The sequence below is a fragment of the Clupea harengus genome, chromosome 6, assembly GCF_900700415.2.
Source record: "Clupea harengus chromosome 6, Ch_v2.0.2, whole genome shotgun sequence".
Classification (NCBI taxonomy): Eukaryota; Metazoa; Chordata; class Actinopteri; order Clupeiformes; family Clupeidae; genus Clupea; species Clupea harengus.
This window is the reverse complement of record NC_045157.1, coordinates 6,060,891-6,082,964: the sequence shown is the minus strand read 5'-3', so window position 1 is coordinate 6,082,964 and position 22,074 is coordinate 6,060,891. Positions and strand designations below refer to the sequence as shown.

Here is a 22,074-nt window from a genome sequence, read left to right as displayed (position 1 = left end):
AAGCAACTTTTGATAAATCACCATAGTTACATATCGATTAGCACTAACCTGCTCCAGGGCAGGCTAACTTAAGTGTAGCTGGATAAGCTTGCCACACCCCCGGAAAAAGGAGGGATCCCATTGACCAAGGACTGATATTAGAGTTAGATTAGCGGAGGGAGAGAGTTCTTTGCGATCGCCAAGATCCGTTATTCTTGTATGAGCGCTACCGATTCAGCCGACAAGGAATCATTAATTTACAAGACCTTCTCGAGTCATTTATTGCAAACACCACAGTCGAACATTGACTGTCTTGCGCTTTTTTGCGAGTGGTACATTTTTGTAGTGTCGGTGATGCGGAGAACAAAGCACTCATAATTATATGAGTGTTATTAGTACACCATAGCATATCATTATTGTAGAAAATGATTAAGGTGGACTCATGATAAGAATAGAGAGAAATACAGACAATTTATTTTCACTGCTTCAATGCATTGCATTTGTTATTAATACATTTAGTAATTTAACAGACGCTTTTATTCAAAGCGACTTCCAAGGAAATGTAAAACAACATCGAGGAAGGAGGTGATGGGATTTGAACTAGCAACCATGCAGATTCAAACCGGTAGAGGCAACCTCTGTACCAGTGGACACTTGCTGTTAGGTATTCATACATAGATATCACTCTATAAACATCCCAACACACCTTGCTCTCACAGCGGTGGTGGTGTTGAATTTTGCCATGATTATGGTCTTGTATTCTTCATAAGCGTTCATGTTCATCTCCTACTCGCCAGCGGAGAAAAAAAAGAGCCCTTTTCTTTGAGTTTAGAACCATAATACCGTTAGAAAATCATGGTTTTGGTGATCGACCTTTCCTGCCTTTTGAAGTAGGACGTGCACGCGCTATTGCCCTGATAAGTTTAGCCTGGTTGAAATGAACCACATGATTTGGAGGCGGATGAGCCGTTGACGAACCGATATTTGCTGTTCTCAATCAGCTCGCTAATGTTAACAGGCTAAAAGGACAATTGATTAACTTAGCTTCAGCCCTTACGACGAACGGGGCCCTGCAGTTGTTAAACAGTCAGAGACAACCATAAACAATCTGATTGGCAGCTGCTAGCGAAATTCGCTCCTCATTTGCATAGGCTTAGATTTTTCTCTTTTTTTTGCCCGTCTATGTCAGTGGTTCTCAAAGTGGGGGGGGTTGCGAAAAGTTTCCGGGGGGTCGTTAAAAATGTTCGTGGGCGATATGATTTTATTTTTTTAAGTCAGAAACCACAAAACAAAAAAAATAAACCTGGTTGAAATTAACCACATGATTTGGATGCGGATCAGCCGTTAACGAACCGATATTTGCTGTTCTCAATCAGCTCGCTAATCTTAACGGGCTAAAAGGCCAATTGATTAACTTAGCTTCAACCCTACGACGAACGGGCCCCAGGTGTGGAGAACGCAGGAACACACACACACACACACACATACATACATACACACACCCTCACAATACACACACACACCCTCACAATACACACACACACACACACACACACACACAGACACACAGTGAATGCATTCATAAACATGCACATTTGCTTCAACCTCCCTGATAATGTTCATTTTGCATTCTCCTCTGGTCGTTTAACATGAGAGAATCACCATTTATTGGAACTTTATTGAAATGTGCCTTGTACATATACACTAACAACCTCTTCAACAAAATGGCTAGTAAAGTATAAATAGATGAGAAAACCTCCTCTTTTTAAAGGAACAGAATACATGTACTGTATGTATTGAATCACATGTTATTCTGTTACATTATTAGTTGGTTATTTTTTAGTAGTCGTAGCTGCAAGGAGGGGAACTTTGAGGGAGCAGAGGATGCATTCAAATTCAAAAACCCTGTTGTTGTTGTTGTTTATCTGTTACTTTGTGTTTGCCATGGCTGTGAGGAAGACAATCTGGAGGAGGAAGGGCACACGTCCCCACTACAAAACCTGAATCTCAGCCGTCACATTAGATGCAGATGATGTTGCTGATGTTTTTTTTTTTTTTTTGTGTGAATCAGGGGAGGAGGGGAACCAGGAGGAGGAGGTGAGGAAGATCACATCCCTGCAGCTCAGACGGAGCCAGCTGGCCGCCTACTGCAGGCTTACCCTCTGCGGCGTGCTGGAGCTATACGCCGCCTCCGACATCTTCAAGTACTACAACAAGGTGGGAGAAGAGGAGGCTTGTGCATGTTTAGAGATTCCGCTTAGTTGTGTCCACCTACAAAGATTACCGTGTGCTTTTCGACGCCCGGGCTTTCTCGTGCCCTCACAGTCAACCCTCGCGGTTATAGGCCGCGCGACTCTTCAAGACTAAATTCGGAAAACCATGGCCAGTATATCAAGCCCTATTGTATGTGCTAGCCAGGATACAAGAAGGGACCTCGGGATGCACTCTGAGATCAACTAAACGTACTCCCTTTCTAATGAGCGAGAGGGACAACTCACCTTTTCCACGCAGTCGTCAGGTTTTTCTGTACCGAAGGTAGCTGGCTCTCTTAAGTTCCGAATACAGGCTGCTGAATCAGACTTTGTGTATAAAGGGAGGTGTGTCACTGACGTAGGGAGAGAACTCACTCCATTAAAGGACTCAGAAACGAGGTTTTAGTATTAACAAACTCCCCAAAGTTTTATTACAAAGTGGACAAAAAAGATACAAAAAAACTTAACTACTAACAAACTCAAAAGGTTACTCCCGTTTAATTAAACTTTCTAACTGAAAAGAAACTCCACTTCTTCAAAGTGGGAATCTAACTCTTCTCTCAAAGCTCTAACATAAGATGATCAAATCACCAACCCCAGAGAGCGAAACACGGGTGTGTTCGCTTTTTTATAACCTCCTGCATCCTGCAGGCCACAGACACTTGCCTTCGGTCATAAAATCTTGCAGTAGATTTTCTGAAAAAATTTCTTTTTTTTATGTTGCATACATTTTCTCCCCTAGCAAGCATGTTTCCACCGCCATCCTGCGTTTCATACATTTGTGTGCATCACACAGGGCCTCTTGGGTAAACTTCCTGCTTTTTCTGACTTGCACATTTCAATAGACACTCAAGAATATTTCAGCATACTTAAAACACAACCATTGTTCTACAACAGGTGTTCGCATGAAAACCTTTTTCAAACAATATGTAAGCACATTTCACTATTAAAGCAGTTTTCAGCAAGCATACATTTGTTATAGGTTTGTCAAACATGACTCAAGCATGAGATGCATCAGGATCGATGTTTTAGCTGGCGGGTCCATCTATCTGCGGCTCATTCAACACATGCCTCAGGCTGTTGGTGGCCACGCGGAGCTCCATGATGAGCTGACGGGTCCTGATGTCTGGCTGGGCAATGTCCACCTCCACCTCTGGGTTGTTGATCTGACTGACCAGGCCGTCTCCTGTCACGTCCGGCCAATACCTGACACGCAGAAAACACAAAACCACAGTTGAGCTGTGATGGTGGACATGGATGCTGTTGTCATATTTACCTGTTACTGTTATTTAGTTTGACTCATCAATCTATACTCTAAGGATCCATGAAACAAACGTTGCATTGGTGGATATACAAACAAGCTGGTTTATTTCCAAAAAGTGCTAACAAATACTTATATACACAATAACAGCACACACAGACACTATACAGACTTTTTGGCTGATAGTAGTGAAATCGAACCGAAACCAAGTGAAACTGAACTCTTTGCTCTCCACCTAAGACTCACCGTCCGCGATTTTGTCCGTTCCAGCAGCGGTCCTCGTTGGTAACGTTAGCGCCTATTTTGTCATCATTGCAGATGGTGTGAGGCAGAGACACCCAGAAGCCCTTCATGGGGCGCAAGCGCTCCTTCAGATCTGACACCTGGAAATGGCACACACACTTGTCAAAAAACACCTGAGCATGCAGGTTTTAATCACTCGTGTGCTTTGAGGGTAACTAGTTTTTATATCATCCTCAAAATTCTAAGTGAGTTAATAAGTTAGCAAGTCTAGCTTTTATCAGCTCCAACTTTGCTGTGGTTTGTGTTTGCAAGGCTGTTGGTTTTCAGCTAGTTAGCTAGCTAGTTTCATACAACCACCTTATTGCTGCGTTACATAGGCCTCCGTAATTAAAATGCAAGACTTTATCAATTTTCCTTTTTCTTCTGCCATTTCAAAGGTTTTAGCATCACTAGCATACCACACTTGATTTCCCCCCTTCACCCTCATGTGTTTACCAGGCAGTCGAGGTTGGTGCCTGCGGCAGTGGTGGGCTCCTCTGGGCTGTTTCTGACCGGCCTTCGGTTTCCACGCTGTTCCTTGGGGGAACGCTTGGATCTGCTCGGGGCAGACCGGGGCCTGCCACATTCCTGGAAGACCTGTGGCGAAGAAACGTTTCACTGAATGTAAGCATTTTCATAAGGACGAAACGCGACACTGTACAATACATCAGAACAGAACACAGCACAATACAACATCTTCCGAAAACATGTCTCTAAAGATCTAGGAGATCAGTGCATAAGACAAGCCTAATATCAGGACATTGTAATATCACAACACTGTAATCCTAGCTGTTTAAAATACTGCACGCTGTCACTTAGCCAAAGCTAATTAAAATGGCTAATGAATGAGTCAGTGTACATAATTAGCATCAGCCCGCTCTAAAAGTCAGTGTTCCGCTGGGAAATGTATGAACGTCAGTGATCATTAAAGGAGTCCAGTGAAGGATGTGAGCACAAGAGTGCACTATAGAGTGATCCCCAGCGTGAATATTATACGGTGGAGTCAGCGTGTTGGCTTGGTGCCCCACTGGGGAGGTGTTTGCCCAAAAATGAATTTGTATGATGTTTAATGACTTGTGCACCCAGCACTGATATGGAATGTTTGGGGACATTAGCCGTACAGCCGTATATTGTTCAAATATATTAAAGGCTTTGCCAAAGCCAGTATTGCCAACATTGTGGTGTGCCAATCTGTACTCAATGGTTCAAAATTTGTATTTTCCCCAGTAAATTAGTATTTTTCCTTAAGTGAAATCTGTACTGCGTTAGTGGACGCCACAGGCAAAATTTTGATATGTACTTGTAAAAGAAACAATATTGTGGCATTCAGTCTGCAAAACATACGTAGACTGATTTGTAGTCTGTAAGATCACTTTTTGAGAGGGTCTCTTTTCTCAATCACGTGAATTCGGCTGTGTCATAGTGTATTTCGGCAACCTTTTCATATTGTGGTGGAAGTATTTCTGTAGTTTCTGTATACAAAATGCAACCCTTATAAAATACAATCATGGCTGAACAAAAGAAGAAGACGTATTCTAGGAAAGGCATTTTCAAAGAGTTATACTAAGCAATACAGCTGTAGAACTTCTGTATGCCCCATATAGCAAAGGTTGTCTTGAGGTTTGTCATCTAGTAATAAATGAACACAGCCTGTATAACTCAAGTTTTATTATGTACTAATGCAGGACTAACACTGAGATATATTACATGAAATCATATCAATATGCATTAGTTGCTATTTAACATAAATCTCATTCATTGATACAATCTAATCATATGAACTTCCAGGACAAAGAATCCAAAATAATTTAAAATTGAGCGAAGTAAGAAGAGAGCTCGATTAGAAGGAATACCGTCACGTGAAAAGTACTGCTCGACGACGCCTAGAACAGTGGCAGCAGCGATGCTCGTGTCAGTTTGTTGCCATGGGGATGACAACAAATGCGATCAGTTCTAACTTCAGTCTTTTGCCTTACTGAGTCTTTTCATTTAGCTCAATCTTTTGACAGAAACATACCTTGATTCGATGGAAATTTTGCGTTAACCATTCGTATTTGTGTTAGAAAAATATATCGCTCGAGTCAAAAAAGTTTTATTCTTGATCATTAGTTTAATATTCTTTCATTGGGGTTCCATATTAAGCAGTAGTTGATAAAAAAAAAAACTCACAGAAACTTACCCAAATCTGTTGGTGGCGGCCATTTGTCCTTTATCCATCAACGTGAAAAGTCAACAGTCTTCATATCGCGATTTTGTAGATGTTAAAACACATTCCCAATCGCATGTGCGCACTTAAATAAAGGTACAATGAACCGAGCTTCCCTATTGGTTTCCGTGTCGCTGCAGCTATAATATCGAGCAATCAGCGCAAGCGTATCCATGTTGGTAAGCAGGAGGCCAAATTATGACACATTTTTGCGTATTTCTCGAGTTACCGCAAATATTCTATTATTTGAATAATATTGCAAGTTGACCCCAAATTCGTATGAATGAGTCATCATATTCGTATCACCGTATTTCCACCACATTTTCGTATTAGTACGGATCAATTCGTCCGAGTTGGCATCACTGCAAAGCCCCCCCCTCTATCCCAGTGTGCTGCCTTGCCTTGGTGGAGATGGTGAGGAGGTTCTCCTGCATGTTCATGATCCCCTCTGACACCTTGACAGCAATGGAGTCAGCAGCCAGCTCCATGTTGAAGGGACCTCCCAGCTTATCAGCTACCACCACCAGCGCATCTGTCACAGGGAGAGCAATGGGGGGTGAGGGAAAGCAAGAAAAAGGCAGAAAGAGAGAGATAAATAGAGAGAGAGAGAGAGTTTAGACTTCTGCAGACATCGGATCATGATTTAACGGTTCAGTTTGGCTTATTTAGGTTCCATGGTTATTGTTTATGGGATTCATGCCATGCATAACATATGAGTGTCTGGATCTGGAGACAGACCATTCCCACTTTTTCTCTCTTACCAATAAAATTGTTCCATTCTGAATCCAAGTCAGCCTGATTGGCCAGGCAACCCTTCATCACATTAAGGCATAGCGAGTGGCAGGGCTTGAGGGTGGGGATCCCATGGCAGAGAGGGCAGTACCACTGGCGCATCAGGGCACGGACACACTCAGATCCAACGTTCAACTACAGAGAGAAGAGAGAGAGAGAGAGAGAGAGAGAGAGAGAGAGACGAGAGAGAGAGAGACACTTTGACTTTTAAAACCCCTTTATTGAACCATGATATGGATCAAGGACACCTTAAACAGGCTACTATATAACCCCACACCCCAACTACACCAACATCATGTATGTGAACACATATCAGCTATTAAATATCAAGCTACCATCCTCTACTACCAAAATCAGATCATTATTAATGAGACAGAGAGAGAGAGGACAGGGCAAGAGAGACAGAAAGAAAAGAGAGACCAAGGGAGAGACAGACCGAAAAGACAGTGAGCAAAAGAGAGAAGGAGACAGGGAAAAGATAGTTTGGGGGAGGTGATCCATGCTTGTCACAGAGATGAGGTGCCACCGTGTACTCCTAAAAGCTTCATAAATACTTTAGCAACGATGCTACAAACCTTTACTGCTTTGCTCACAATGTCACGACCAGTGGCGAGGCCTTGGACAAGCGCTCTGGCTGCTATGAAAGCCCTGGACACCTAGAGACAGAATTAAAGCAAGCAAGAAAGAAAGAAGGAAAAAGGATGACGGATGAAGGGAGAGAGAAAAAAGAAGGAATTCTTGTTACCAATGTAAAGCGCTGAGAGAGCATTAAGGCAGCACATCTCCGTCTGAAAGGGAACAGGCTGAATGTGTTTTATCATACGTTTATTATGCAGCCTGGCACCACTCTAACACGTTTCAGCGGGAGGATTTACAATCATCTGTCGACACAAATATTCACTAGCCTTTGGAATGGCATGCCTTCAAAGTCAGCAAATCTGATGGGATTCCTATTGAGATGAATTCCACTGGGATGTGTGTACAAGCGCTTTGAGTAAGGAACAGCTCTGTACTGGTTTTACCATTCATTTATTCATCGTTAGAAAAAAGATGTTTGTGACACACCTGTATGCGGAGGTTACGAGGGACGTCGCCAAAAGGCTTAAGCTGTTCCGCATGTTTGCTGACACACTTCAGGTAGTCCTCACTGAACTGGTACTGGGGATTGACTAGGGAGAAAAGTCGCTCCAGCAACCGAGACCAGAACTCAGCCAGAACCTCCTCCACGCTCACAGTGCCCCCTTCATCATCATCCATGGAAACCAAACGACAGATATTATTTCATTTAATTTATATTCATTTAGCAAGACTCTTATCCCCAAGATGACTAACAGCACTAGTATTGTATGCATAATATCAGCATGTGTTCTTCTTGGGGAACTGAACTCCTGATCATGGTGGTATCATGGTGGTATGAGCACCTTGCTCCACCAGCGTAGCTAATGAAATCTGGCTTACCAGAGTAGTAGTGACGGAGTTCAACAAACAGGCTCTGGAAGACATGTGAATTCTGTGTGTAAAGGAGGCCGTAGATCTTGGTGAACATCTGTTTCATAGACTTTTCTGCCAGGTCAGTGAGCTCTCTGAAAAACTCTGGAATGAGGACACACCACATAATTACAGATTACTTTAATGTATTACTGACAATTTACTTAAATCACCAGAATAAGACCTATAACATCAGGATTTCATTCAACATACTTTTGTTTCGACTGAGAGCCTGATGTTATAGGTCTCATGCTGGTGATTTAAGTTTGATGTCAGTTAGTCAGTCAGACAGTTTGTTACTGGCTATGAATGTTATAAGCTGTGACTGACTACGGTCTCCTTACCATCAAACTTGTGGTGCCTCTGAGTGAATGAGGTGAGGAGGAACTGACTGCTGTCGTTGATGGCGGACAAGAAGTCGCTCTCACTCTGACGAGAGAGTGTTTCCTCCATCAGGCTGGAGCAGCAGGTGTAGTCCTGGGGGCAAAGCTTCAGGTGTTCGCCTGAGCCAATTAGAGAAGAGACAGGTTAGACCAGCCAATCAACAAACAGATGAGTGGGAAAGGTATGAAAATACCATCTGTTTGTTCATCACTGAGATTGATCAGAAACAAAAATGACAGGTATTGATTTCTCATGAGACCTGAAAAACCTATGGTGGCCATACAAGGACATTTGGCAAGTGTCAGTTATTATAGGCTAAACCTAAAAATAACAATGGAAAATGGATAAAACACCCTCAGTTCTTCACTGGAATCTATGTGGAACATGACAAAATAGGAGTAACCATTCTTGGTCCCAAGATTTCCTAAATTTGTATTTGTGTTGCGCTTTGCAACTGAAGGGATACTGTGTTCCACAACATTACATAAAACTTAATTTGGGATACAGTGTGTGTTATTGCAAGATAACACACCACCACAGGAGCCAGAGTCCCCAAACACACTCCTAACTGCACCCAATTAACCAGTAGGGCCCAGCAGATTTTTAAACACATTTTCCTCCACTCAACTCTGTGACATATGGCAATATTAGTACTGTGGCTTCCACTGTGGACCAACACAACAGCTGCTTGATAAAAAATCTGGTTAATTTCAATCAGTGATTTAAAAAAAACCTCAGGGGGAAATGACACCTCTGGGTGCAGATGGGGTGAAATTAGTTTGAATAGAACTATTACGTTGTGTTGTGGTTTGAGCAAAATATGCTAGAGTAAATCCAGGCTGCAAAAATTAAAACATGCCAGCGTTCTGCAAATTGAGACCATTTTGTGTTTTTGCATAGGCTACATTCTCTTCTGACAGACAATAGGACCACATAGATTTTCTATGACAATGTCTTGGCAGAGTTAGTGTAACTATATTAAACTAAACCATACATAATGGCCATGCACTGGCTGAAACATGCTAGTCTGAATTCTGTTCTCTTCCTCCTTTTGTTAGGCCCTCCTCATCCCTCTCTTCCATCTATAACCCCCCCTCCCCTTCTCCTCTCTCTCTCTCATCATCCCTCTCTCTGAGCCATCTGCTCCCCTGGCCCACGGGACACCAAGCCAAGACTCAGATGGAGATAACAATACACACACACACACACACACACACACACATACATGTTGTGCTCCCAGTTGCCTATCCGTCAGTGCCACCATGCCGTTGATGAAACTGCCAATAATGCGGTTGGTTTCTCTTGCGTTCCCAAACACCCGCTGCACCCACATGAACTTGTGAGAGTAACAGGTTAACATAGATGACTGTATTATCTGGTGACAGTAGCCTAGGCTGTTCAACGTGAAGCTGGTGTAAATGTAAGAGTATTTTGGCCTCATGTTTATGGTACCCTATTTATCTTGGTAATTTGTAGTCTGCATTTTTTTGCAAGTCCATACCTTCTTGGTGTGTTTGATTGCAATAGTGAACCCAATGGTAAATACAGTTTACCCAGACCCAGCTTACTGTGTTAGGTATTTGCGATATTCAACTCCTATAAGCGATTGCTAAAGCTTGTGTGGAGGTGGTGTCTTATCCAAAGTGATCAATGTCACCAGTTCACTCTACTAGACTGCCCTATTTGCCTATGTTTGTGTTTATGACGTTTGTATGTCTTTGTCAGTGATTTGTCTAATACATGTATGCAAACTTTGCAAAGATAAAAGGAATATGGTTTTGTTTTGCTTTTTCATTAACCTTGTGTTATGTCTTGTCCTGTCTTACTAACACCCCAATCATGGCCATCAAAACAACGTTTTCTAAAACAAAAGGCTTTGCAGTTTGTTTGGTCTTTTTCCTCAGGTCTGCAGACTTTTAACACATGCCACACAATGCCACACTGAATGACTTCAGCATACAGAGGTGTCCCGCCTAATGACTGGCACATATCTTCCTGCCATCACACAAGGGTCATTCCACGCCAAACGGGACAATGGCTCCCACTCAGCCGTCTCAGATTTGTCTGAAAAAAATCAAGGTTGTTCATAGGTATAGTCCAAAATATTAGCTCTCTACTCCCAATAGTTGTGTCACAAAAAGATATTTTAGGGGGGAGGGGGTGCCTGTACTTGAGACGCTTTTTTAACAGCGTTTTCTGAAGAGCCATTTTCAAATTGCTATTACTAGAAAAGTATTTAAGCTAGCTCCTTCAAACTTTCTAGGCTTAAAATATGATACCATTACTTGAGTATTATGGAATTACAAGGGTGTGGCTTGGGAGTATATCATAGTATTCGGGGTGCTTGAATTTGCACGAAAATTTTACTTTACGCTTTGTTGCAGCATCTTTGAAGGCCTGTGGAAAGCTCAATGTTAAGCTGGAGACTTGATATTATACACATACCTTCCTATGTATGCATCGTATGTTGTATTAAAATAATTTCCTCATGTGATGAATGGGCTGGAAGATATTAAAGCTTGAAAATGGATGGAAACCCATTTTGTGCAATTTTTGGAATGCTATAGCAAAAAAATGACTTTTTTTGGAAAGATTAGATATTTGTTCTTAACATATCAAAAATTTGTGATGGTGTTCTGCGTCGTTTTCTCAAAATATTTTTTTGAAAATATGGGATTTTTGTACACTCCCAGCATTCAATGGCCTATGGAAGCAGATTCAAATGGTAGCAAAACGTAAGGTTATGTATGAACAACCTTGAATTTTTTCAGCCAAATCTGAGATGGTCGAGTGGGGAATTTTCCGTAAATTGTCACGTTAGGCGGGGAATGACCCACAATACTTAATTTCTCACATATACATCAAGTTTTTCTTTTAGAAGAGTTTTTTTGAGAAGAGTGTTGATGGCAAATCAATTTAAGTAAACCAAGTATTTTTACATTCAAAACGAATTACTAGCCAAGCAACATATTCAGATTTTTATGTAAAAAAGTATTAGTAACATTCCATGAATTGACATATGAGGTAGATAAATGTAACGAGTGATTGATGACAAAGATGAGTCACAGTGGAAGTGACACAAATAGCCTGAAAGGTAGAGGGGACAGAGTATCTATGCATACACACAGAAACATACAAAGCTGTTGAAGCATCAACCAACCAACATGCCCCACAGTTGAACCAGTTCCCATGAAAAAATACAAGTTTTAGACAAGTTTCAACGTTCCCAGGAATCCAGCAAATGTTCCCCCCTTCTAACTAGCTCTGTGGAACACAATGTTCCTGGCTCATGTTCAAACATGTGTTTGCCTCACAACATGTGCAGAGGAAGCACAGGAGCACTTAAACCTCTGTCAAGTCCATCTCTGGTTTGTTTGGGGGGAGAACACTGGGTAGTTAACACAGGTTTCCAATCTCCCTGGCACAGACCACTCCAGATGTGGTGATAAACTCTCGCCCTGTGTTTGTTCACTGAGGCCAGGAACCAGAAGAGTTTGGAATCATCTGGACTCAACACTATTAGTTTCCAATCACTGATGTTTTTAAGCTGTGCACATTCCTTGTTCCTGCTACTAAACAAAAATGATGGATTGGTTTTGAATTTGAGTTCTTTTAATATTTCAGTTAATTGTTAGCCCTCTCTGTCACTGTTTCTGGCATGTGGTCACCCACTTGGGGGACAGAGAGAGAAATACATAACGCATGGATTTGCACACACGCACTACATGTTGGGCTCCCAGTTGTGTGTTGAATTTACTTATTATTTATATAACCAAACATGTACAGACAGACCACACACCCACACACTTATGGTCAAATTATCTGGCGTAATTGCCACTGTCTGTCACAGACCCGAACCGAAATGTAAAGACGGGAAAAATTGGGCAAGAAACTGGTAGACTAGCTAAGCTGGCAAAGTAGCTGTAAAGGGTCTAATTATGGGTACGTGAAGTTGGTTGCATGTTATTAGAATGAATGAAAGCCGGTTAATAGTTAGCTATCCATTATGCGACTTGCCTGAGCAACAGCACAAAGACATCTCAACTAGCCTCTTTAGTAATTCTGCACAGAATTTCATTCTACCCTACAGACCTAGCTACTTGAAGTAACGTAACGGAAAGTTAAAATAACTCTGTTACAGGATAGCCTACAATTTAAGCCCCGTCGTGCTGTGACACATTGCAACAGTGTCAAACACTCTGGGTTCTTCCCGATAATTGGCTTGAGTCTTACCAGATATCTGTGTCAGCGGGGCAGTATTGAGGCTGTAACCCTTCTCTCCATACACCTGTCGTGTCTCGGTGCAACTCCGACCCGCCATGGCTGTACCCCAACTCCATGCCAGGACAGTCAACACACACAGCACCAACGGCGAACATCGATTCGGTGAAAACTGATGAACCATCTTAGCTTCCTCACCGCCCCAGTACCTTTAGCCTGAAATCGTCAAGACGGACAAAACAAATGCTTCCCTAATGATACGTCCGAACAAGAAGCAGACAAATTACAAGCAAGTGGTTGTATTAACGAGGCAGTAGAGTTTATCCAGTGAGGTGGGCAACCGTTAGATCTTCCATTTGTTTAAACAAAGTAAGTCATATTCTTGTCCGCATCATTGCATAGCCTTGCCCAATACACCATAAATCGACAAAGATTTCGGCAAAATTGTCCTTGAGTGGGCTGCTCCAAAAAGACGCTGTTGAGAAGTATTTTTCTTTGTCCTGTGCCGTGAGTGAACGAAACAGACTTGACTTGCGCTGGCCGTCAGCAGTCATCCCTCGCTTTTCGATCTGTGTCAGAACAATGACACTCACAGCCACAGGACCGACACGGAGACGAGGGGGAGGTGTGGAGGGGTTTGGGGAGAGGGAGGAGAGAGGAGAAGTGTAGCGCTGGTGTGGGGGCGCATTTGCTATAGGATAGCAGCCAGCCCATCCTCGAGATCCCTGTATAATTAGGCGATATATAGTAGCCTACCAGTCAAAAGTTTGGACACAACTTCTCATTCAATGATTTTTCTACATTGTAGATTAATATTGAAGACATCCAAACTATGAAGGAACATGTGGAGTTATGTGGTAAACAAAACAATGCTCAACAAACCAGAATCTGTTTTATATTTTAGATTCTTCAAAGTAGCCACCTTTTGCTTTAATGACAGCTTTGCACACTCTTGGCATTCTTTCAAACGTATTTAGAAACGACCTTCAATGAATGGGTGATGGGTTTGGTGTTCATAGCCTATGTAGTATTTATGATCATTAACAATGTAAAAAGGAAAACAAGTTGGCAATCATGCAGCCTAAATATTTGAGCTGTATGTGTTATTAGTTTTATGAAGGCTGTTTAAATGTTCTCCAGTTGAATTTCTGACAGAAGATGCAGTCTAGAAGATTTAATCATATAGGCTATTAAGAAAGGATTATAGCTAGAAAAAAGTACAAATTGTTTTCTCATAGATCAGCGGGGAGTGTTTTGAGGTGATGAGTCGATCTAAGGGTCAAATTAAACCAGCAAGATAGTCTTTAATAATATAGTCGGTGCCAGTGTCTTATAAAGAGATAGTAGAACTTTAGACTGGACAAAGATCCTACACAGAGTTGTAGAGATGATACATTGACAATGGAAAAAGCTTTGCTGTAGTTACTGTGCAGATATGAAGTCACCAATCAGAAACCAACGTTAAGGGCAACTACAAGCTGATAGCCAATCAGTACACAGGCCACATCAAGCTAGGAACTTTCTTCCCGCCTTTAGTTGCCTGAGGTAAACAGAGCCAGCAAGAGTGACGATCTTGTGTATGGAATGATTAAGTGTAGGCGGCCTTCACTAACCTAAGCCAAGTTAATTGAGGATCTCTAGCAAGTATTCGTCAGTCTGTTTGAAACTAGTAACAATTGCCGTGTTCATCAGACACCACAGGTAACAAAAGCCATTTGAAAGGTAAGGTTAACCACATACAACGTTAGTCAATACATGTATTGACCCAGGCAAGGCTGTACATGACAGGAAAATACCAGCCAGCTAGCATAATCATTTTAAACTTTGTGTGAGGTAACTGAATGTCACCACTAACTAGCCATTTAGCTTAGCAAGCCACTGAATCAAACCGACCAGTTGTTTTCTTCTTATTATAAAATAAGTTACGGTGAGCTAGTTGAACAACTGTTAGTGTTTTAGTATCTGTTGTAACTTAACATTAAATGTACAGGATCAGGTCAGATTTTCAGCAGTAAGTTAACGTTAATGTTAGCCGGCAAAACGGCTAACATCTGTTCACAAAACGTTTAGCCAGTTGAAGAACACCGGACTTAGGTTAGATAGGGGCTTTCTCCTGCGATGTGTTGGTAACTGTTAAAATACGTTTTCAAGATAAACTTAACAAGGTAATGCATTAACATGAAAATGATCTCTTGATGTAAACGCTAACACTAAGGTGTTTACGTCTTCAAGCTCACCACTTCAGAATTGGAAACTTGTTAATGAAGTGAAGATGAAAATTTAGATGAACTGTTTAATTTTAGCGCATTTGTGCTCAGTCAGCTGACCAATTCAACCCTTCATCATGGACATGGAGCAGTTGCAGGACTCAGCCCTAGAAAGGTAAGAATCTGCATACATGTCTTGAGTTGACAAATATACAATAGATGGTAATTTACTGAATTGCATATGATGAAATTCATTACTGTTCCTTTGTTTTGTGTTGTGGTGCAGTTTGGATGAAGAGCTCTCAGAGGACGTGTCTGAATCTGGAAGTGATTTTGAGCTTGAACTCAAATCCAAGAGGAAGAAGAAACAGACAGTGGCCCACGGAACATTGGTCTGTAGACACACACACACACACACACACACACACACACACACACACACACACAGACGTACCTACACAGTCTCTCTTGGTTGTTCACAAATTGTGTTCTTGCACCAAAGCCTTTGTTGCTGCAAGCTGTAATGTTTGTGTTTTTACATTTTCAATCCCCCCCACCCTAATTCTCCAGCCACCCAAGAGGCCCAGACGAAACGTGTCAGACCAGTCAAGCTCGAGCGTGACGCCTCCGGCTAGCAGTCCCTCCCCTGTGCAGAAGGGGCCCAGACGTACCAGCCGGCAGCGGAGAGGGAAGGAAGGGGGAGAGGAGGAGAGAGGAGAGGAGGAGAGAGGAGAGGAGCACTCCACTGCTGGGGGCCTGTACGAGGCCGTCAAGTCCGGCCGCAGTGCTCTGGCGGTAAGAGAGAGCGGGAGGGTGGGAGAGAGAGAAAAGGTTTAGATAGGAGAGGTGGAGGAAGGGGGTGAGAAGAGGAGATGGAGGTAAGGAAATTGAGGAAGAAAGATGGGATTGGAAAGGGGGTGATGGTAGGAGGCAGGATGGTGAAAGATTATAGAGATGAGACCATTTCAGGTCCAGGTTCTCTTTCTTTAGAAACTGCATTGATTATTCTATTCCCCCCACCATGATGCTGAAGTGAGTAGTGATGGGGGGGGGGGATGGGACATAGACATATGAAAGATGAACGCTGACAGACAGGGGAAGCGCATCATTCATGAACCTTTCATTCATCCTCTTCCTCACCCCCTCATTACCCCCTCCATCGGATGAATGAAAGGCTAAATGGAGTAGATGAGGAAGGGGAGTGGAGGGTGTTGAAATGGGAGTCCCTGACCTCGGGGCACCTCCCTCGGTGTGATGGCGAAAAACATAACCTTGAGTGGCGCATCCGCTCATTGGCTGTCCCTTCACAGACGGTGGTCTCTGAGTGGCTGGAGGACTACAAACAGGACCAGGAGGCGGGCCTTCTTGAGCTCATCAACTTTCTGGTGCAGTGCTGCGGATGCAAAGGTGAGAGGTCACAGCAGCAGGGGGTGCGTGACTGAGTGCATGTTGAGCTGAAGGGGGGGGTATAATTGAGGTCGAAGGTCAAGGGAATGGCGTTTTGACTCGTCTTTAGGAGTCATTGATCGGCCCTGGGCCTCAGTTGAACCCTGTGATGGTAGGACCCCCCAGCTTAAGGGAAGTGACAAACCAGGAAGCAACGATCTGCAACACTTTGCTCATCTGTTACTACCATGCGCTGCGTGAACAAATAAGCGCACATACTTTCAACCACACAGACAAAGGCTAAGTAAAGTGAAATATTTGCCTTGCATGAATGTGGTTTTCCCCTTTCCTGTTTTGTCCGTGTCTTGATAATGTGATATTTGGATAACAAAGGCTTGGCCCAGATATTTAGCATTTGGGGGTGGTGGATGGGGGTGGATCAGGGCAGCAGATTTGTTTGTTAAATTAAATTAAATTAAATTAAATTAAATTAAATTAAATTAAATTAAATTAAATTAAATGAAATTAAATTAGCTACTCTTAACCTCCTTTTTGACCCATAGGTGTAGTTAGCAAAGAGATGCTAACCAGTATGGACAATAGTGATATTATTTGCCAGCTGACCAAAGAGTTCAAAGAGGTAAGTGCTGTGTCCAGATGGTCTGTCTAAGCCAATATCTCTGTAATAATCTGTCACTCTCTCTATCCCGACATTTTCCATGTATCTGGATGGTTCAGTATCCCCTCTCTCTCTCTCTCTCCCTGTCATTTCCATGTATCTGGATGGTTCAGTATCCCCTCTCTCTCTCCCTGTCATATCCATGTATCTGGATGGTTCAGTATCCTCTCTCTCTCTCTCTCTCTCTCTCTCTCTCTCTCTCTCTCTCTCTCTCTCTCCCTGTCATTTCCATGTATCTGGATGGTTTAGTATCCCCCCCCCTCTCTCCCTGTCATATCCATGTATCTGGATGGTTTAGTATCCCCTCTGTCTCTAGGGACCTCCACTCTGACCCACCCCCACTCTCTTCTTCACTCTCCATATCCTCTCCTCACTCCCCACCTTTATCTCTCTTCATTTCCACAAGATTTGTTGGCTTGACTGTAATATATGTAATGTCAAGATATCAAATGGATCATTAAATGTTCACAAATACAGAAATTAAGTCACTTAAATTACTCTTTCTGTCTCTCTCTTCTCCCCTCCTTTCACACTCTCACTCTCTCTCTCTCCCTCCCGCTGTCTCTGTCCTGTCCTCCTTCATCTCTCCTATCTCTCTTTCTCTCTCTCCCTCTCTCTCTCCCTCCCGCTGTCTCCGTCCTGTCCTCCTTCATCTCTCGTCTCCCTCCCGTCTCCAGGACTCGTCGGCGTACCCTCTGTCGTCTGTGGGCCCCCAGTGGCGCCGCTTCCGTGAGAGCCTGTGTGAGTTTGTGGCCCAGCTGGTGCGGCGCTGTCAGCACAGCCTGCTCTACGACGACTTCCTGTTCAGCTCCCTCGTGCCGCTGCTCACCGGCCTGGCCGACTCGCAGGTGCGCGCCTTCAGGCACACCAGCACCTTCATCGGTGAGAGACTTCCTGTTCTTAGTATTCAGTAACTGCTAGGGCAATACAAGCGCAGCCCATGTGTCATGCCAATAAAGCACTCCGAGTTCCCCTAGCCACTAGACACACAGGCAGGGAGAGAGGACAATCAATCTGAAATGATGACCTGATGATGGTTTACTGGGATAGGTCTGAAGTTTGAACATACAGAGGCTGTTTGTGTACCTCCACAGAATTAAATATCATGTTCTTATGTCGAAAATATAGATTTATAATGCCATAAAGCATCAGAATTGGTAGAATTGGTGTGAAAATGACTTTGATGTCCTAGTGCTCTCATTGATGAGGCATTGATTGTTAATTAGCCTGTAGCAGAGAGCTGATGATGTGGTGCTCTTCACACTGTGCGTGGTAATTAGTGAGGCTGCTTCAGTTACAGAGCCTCTCCCCTGTGAGCTCCAACCCATCCCTAATGCAGTCACTGCATTGGTCAGTGCTGAGAGGTTACTTAGGGGTCATCTTTTTTCACTCAATAAGATGACCAGCGTTCAGAAAGCCATTCACACCCAATTCTGCTCTGGACTTATCTGGGGGTGATTGATGAGTGTGGGTGGATGTATACGCGTGGTCCTTGTGGATGTGTCCTTTCTTTGTTTGTTTATTTGTGATTGTGCGTCTGTCTTTAATTGTCTATACCTTTGTGTGTGTGTGTCTGTGTGTGTATTTTGTAGCCATGAAGCTGATGAGTGCGGTGGTGGAGGTGGCGGTGAGTGTGTTTGCCCAGATCCAGGTGACCAAGCGGCGCTGTGAGCTGGAGAAGAACAAGGCTGCCGAACACAGAGCCACTCAGAAACTAGAGGAGCTGGAGAAGTCTCACAGCGAGGTCTCACACACACACACACACACACACAAATACACACACACACACACACACACACACACAAAATGAAATTTAGCAAATAATGGTTCTTTGTTCAAAGGGGCCAGTAGCCTGTGAGACTAATGGGTTGCTAGCTTAATTATGCATTTTGAAGTGGGTGTTTTCCCCTGTGTGTGTGTGTGTGTGTGTGTGTGTGTGTGTTGTGTGTGACATCCACACAGCTCTTGGAGAACCAGACAGAGCTGTGTTCCATCATGAACGCCATCTTTAAGGGCGTGTTTGTGCACCGCTACCGGGACCGGGTGCCCGAGATCAGGGCGGTGTGCGTGGAGGCGCTGGGCGGCTGGGTCCTGTCCAACTCCTCCGTCTTTCTCAACGACGGCTACCTCAAGTACTTGGGCTGGATGCTGCATGACAAGGTTCCTCCTCCTCCTCCTCATTCTCTTCCAAGTCAGAATCAGGCACAGTGAGGGGGAATCTCGTGTTTACAGTTTAGTCACACACAGAGCACAATATGACGTTAAAGACATTAAAGGTGGCGGCGTCCAGTTTAGTCACACATAGGACACAATATGACGTTAAAGACATTAAAGGTGGCGCCGTCCAGTTTAGTCACACACAGAGCACAATATGACGTTAAAGACATTAAAGGTGGCGGCGTCCAGTTTAGTCACACACAGAGCACAATATGACGTTAAAGACATTAAAGGTGGCGGCGTCCAGTTTAGTCACACATAGGACACAATATGACGTTAAAGACATTAAAGGTGGCGCCGTCCAGTTTAGTCACACATAGGGCACACTATGATTTGGACGGAATTATTTTCTTCGTTTCTTGCTCTATTCTTTTTTGATTCTTTCTTTCTTTCCTTCTCTCCCTGTTCTGTTGTCATTAAATGGGACACGATGTCCATAAGAAATCTGTTTGTCTTCTCTGTGGAGAGTCATCATGCATGTGCTTTCACATAAGTGGTCACACACAAGTGCCATGATCCAGTAAAAAATGGTTAATCGCTAGAAAACGATGACGATGGTCATGCAGCACACCCATAGTGAACTTCATTCTTTGTTGATAATCGTTGCTGCTGTAATGATTAGGATTAGGAGGTGTCTTTCCACTTCTTGTTGGTGTGTGTTTCAAATTGAAGACTAGTATTGATCCATGTAAGCTCCATCGGCTCATTGGTTGTGCAGAGCTTCTTTTCTCTACCGCCTTTAAGTAAGTAGATGTATTGATCAATGGGAATGTCCTTGACAAAGCCTTGAGCACAAAAGGAGGATTATCACAAACAGGGACACATTTTCACATGTTCATGTTGGGGAATGCGCAGATCGTTTGATACTTTTGCATGAATAAACAGTGAAACAGTTCCTACTCTGGCATTCATGTGAATGTGTGAACGCCCCTCAACCAAAGCTCAAGCTAATAGCATTTCAACTTGATGGTCTTTGCTTCATTTTAATATCATGGAAATATAAAGCCACAGTGACTCGTGTCGATCCGTATTTATATATTCTCTCTCCCTCTCTGCCTCCTCCTTAGCAACCCGTAGTGCGTCTGCGGAGCGTGAAGGCGCTGCAGGGTCTGTATGAGGAGAGGGAGTTTATTGGCCGGCTGGAGCTCTTCACCAGCAGATTCAAGGTAACCTCAAGCACACCACTGATGACCCCAGGCCTGCTCTCTCTGTACAACATCTCTCTGTACAACATCTCTCTGTACAACATCTCTCTGTACAACATCTCTCTGTACAACATCTCTCTGTACAACATCTTTCAGTACAACATCTCTCTGTACAACATTTCTCTGTACAACATCTCTATGTGGGTTGAGAGCTCAAGTGTGTGTGTCCCGCAGGAGAGGGTGTTAAATATGGTGTTGGACAAAGACTCAGAGGTTGCCGTGGAGGCAGTCAAGCTGCTTCTACTCATCCATAAGTGAGTGTGTGTGTGTGTGTGTGTGTGTGTGTGTGTGTGTGTGAAAGTGCACATCTGTGTAAATAGCATACTTGTGCTTTATTCTGCTTGTGTCTGCATTTATATAAGGTATTGTGAACACATTTTACTAAAGGTCATGTAAACGTCAGCAGTCTCTATCTAGAAGGGTTCTCTTCCCTCATACTGCATACTCTATGGGTGAGTGACTCTGCAATTAAGTTCCTGTATCCAGCATTTACACTGTATGCGTGTGTGTGTGTGTGTGTGTGTGTGTGTGTGTGTGTGTGTGTGTGTGTGTGTGTGTGTGTGTGTGTGTGTGTGCACGCACGTGTTGCAATAGGAATTCCGAGGACGGCATGTCGGATGAAGAGTGCACTCAGGTGTACCCACTGGTGTTTGCCACTCACAGGGGCCTGGCGTCTGCGGCCGGCAGCTTCCTCTACCACATGTAAGATCAGCTTCCTCTAGCTCAGCTTCCTCTACCACATGTAAGATCAGCTTCCTCTAGCTCAGCTTCCTCTACCACATGTAAGATCAGCTTCCTCTAGCTCAGCTTCCTCTACCACATGTAAGATCAGCTTCCTCTAGCTCAGCTTCCTCTACCACATGTAAGATCAGCTTCCTCTAGATCAGCTTCCTCTACCACATGTAAGCTCAGCTTCCTTTAGCTCAGCTTCCTCTACCACATGTAAGATCAGCTTCCTCTACCACATGTAAGATCAGCTTCCTCTAGATCAGCTTCCTCTACCACATGTAAGATCAGCTTCCTCTATCACATGTAAGCTCAGCTCTCCAGCCCTCCACTGCCAATTCTGGAAAGGAACAGCCATGATTTGGTTGGTTTGGATCCAGATTCCAGATTTGTTATTGAGTTAGCGGCCATCTTGGTGTCCTCTCTCACGCCCGGGCAAGACAGAAAATGTGAAGCTTAAGTGCACTCTAGGTAATTCATTAATGAATTAATTCATTAATTGTGTGTGTGTGTGTGTGTGTGTGTGTGTGTGTGTGTGTGTGTGTGTGTGTGTGTGTGTGTGCGCGTACATGTTGATTCTGTTCTTTCAGACTGTGCGCTGAGGTGGATAAGATCGTTGAGGAAATTGGGACGGAGAAGCGCAAAGCCACCTTTCTCCACTTACTCACCAACTTCTTCATACAGAGCAAGGTACCCCATCCCATCACATCCACAATCACCATCACATCCTCCTGAGTTATAGCTGAGATAGCAACAGGTCCAAACTCACCCGTACTTGATCCAGATCAG

At 43.5% G+C, this 22,074-nt stretch overlaps 2 protein-coding genes across 2 annotated transcripts in view; one reads left to right on the top strand and one right to left on the bottom strand.

Moving 5' to 3' along the window:
- Window positions 1–1,570: 1,570 nt before the first annotated feature.
- Window positions 1,571–13,476, bottom strand: LOC105900094 (glypican-6-like). The gene is made up of 10 exons (XM_031568849.2): window positions 12,878–13,476; window positions 8,605–8,763; window positions 8,231–8,365; window positions 7,838–8,013; window positions 7,348–7,428; window positions 6,742–6,907; window positions 6,382–6,512; window positions 4,231–4,371; window positions 3,739–3,875; window positions 1,571–3,437 (listed from the first exon to the last, which is right to left on the bottom strand). The coding sequence occupies exons 1-10, from the start codon at window positions 13,047–13,049 to the stop codon at window positions 3,260–3,262; spliced, it is 1,476 nt and encodes a 491-aa protein (XP_031424709.1). The 5' UTR covers window positions 13,050–13,476; the 3' UTR covers window positions 1,571–3,259.
- A 923-nt stretch (window positions 13,477–14,399) lies between these two features.
- LOC105893523 (cohesin subunit SA-2) overlaps window positions 14,400–22,074 on the top strand; it is a 27,327-nt gene continuing 19,652 nt past the window's right edge. Inside the window, exons 1-13 of the mRNA XM_042707961.1 lie at window positions 14,400–14,587; window positions 15,184–15,247; window positions 15,359–15,464; window positions 15,643–15,867; window positions 16,383–16,479; window positions 17,022–17,098; window positions 17,815–18,019; window positions 18,730–18,881; window positions 19,100–19,297; window positions 20,422–20,520; window positions 20,734–20,813; window positions 21,154–21,261; window positions 21,876–21,975. Of these exons, the coding sequence (XP_042563895.1) occupies window positions 15,210–15,247; window positions 15,359–15,464; window positions 15,643–15,867; window positions 16,383–16,479; window positions 17,022–17,098; window positions 17,815–18,019; window positions 18,730–18,881; window positions 19,100–19,297; window positions 20,422–20,520; window positions 20,734–20,813; window positions 21,154–21,261; window positions 21,876–21,975 (1,485 nt within the window). The 5' untranslated portion in view covers window positions 14,400–14,587; window positions 15,184–15,209. The remainder of the gene's footprint in view (window positions 14,588–15,183; window positions 15,248–15,358; window positions 15,465–15,642; window positions 15,868–16,382; window positions 16,480–17,021; window positions 17,099–17,814; window positions 18,020–18,729; window positions 18,882–19,099; window positions 19,298–20,421; window positions 20,521–20,733; window positions 20,814–21,153; window positions 21,262–21,875; window positions 21,976–22,074) is intronic.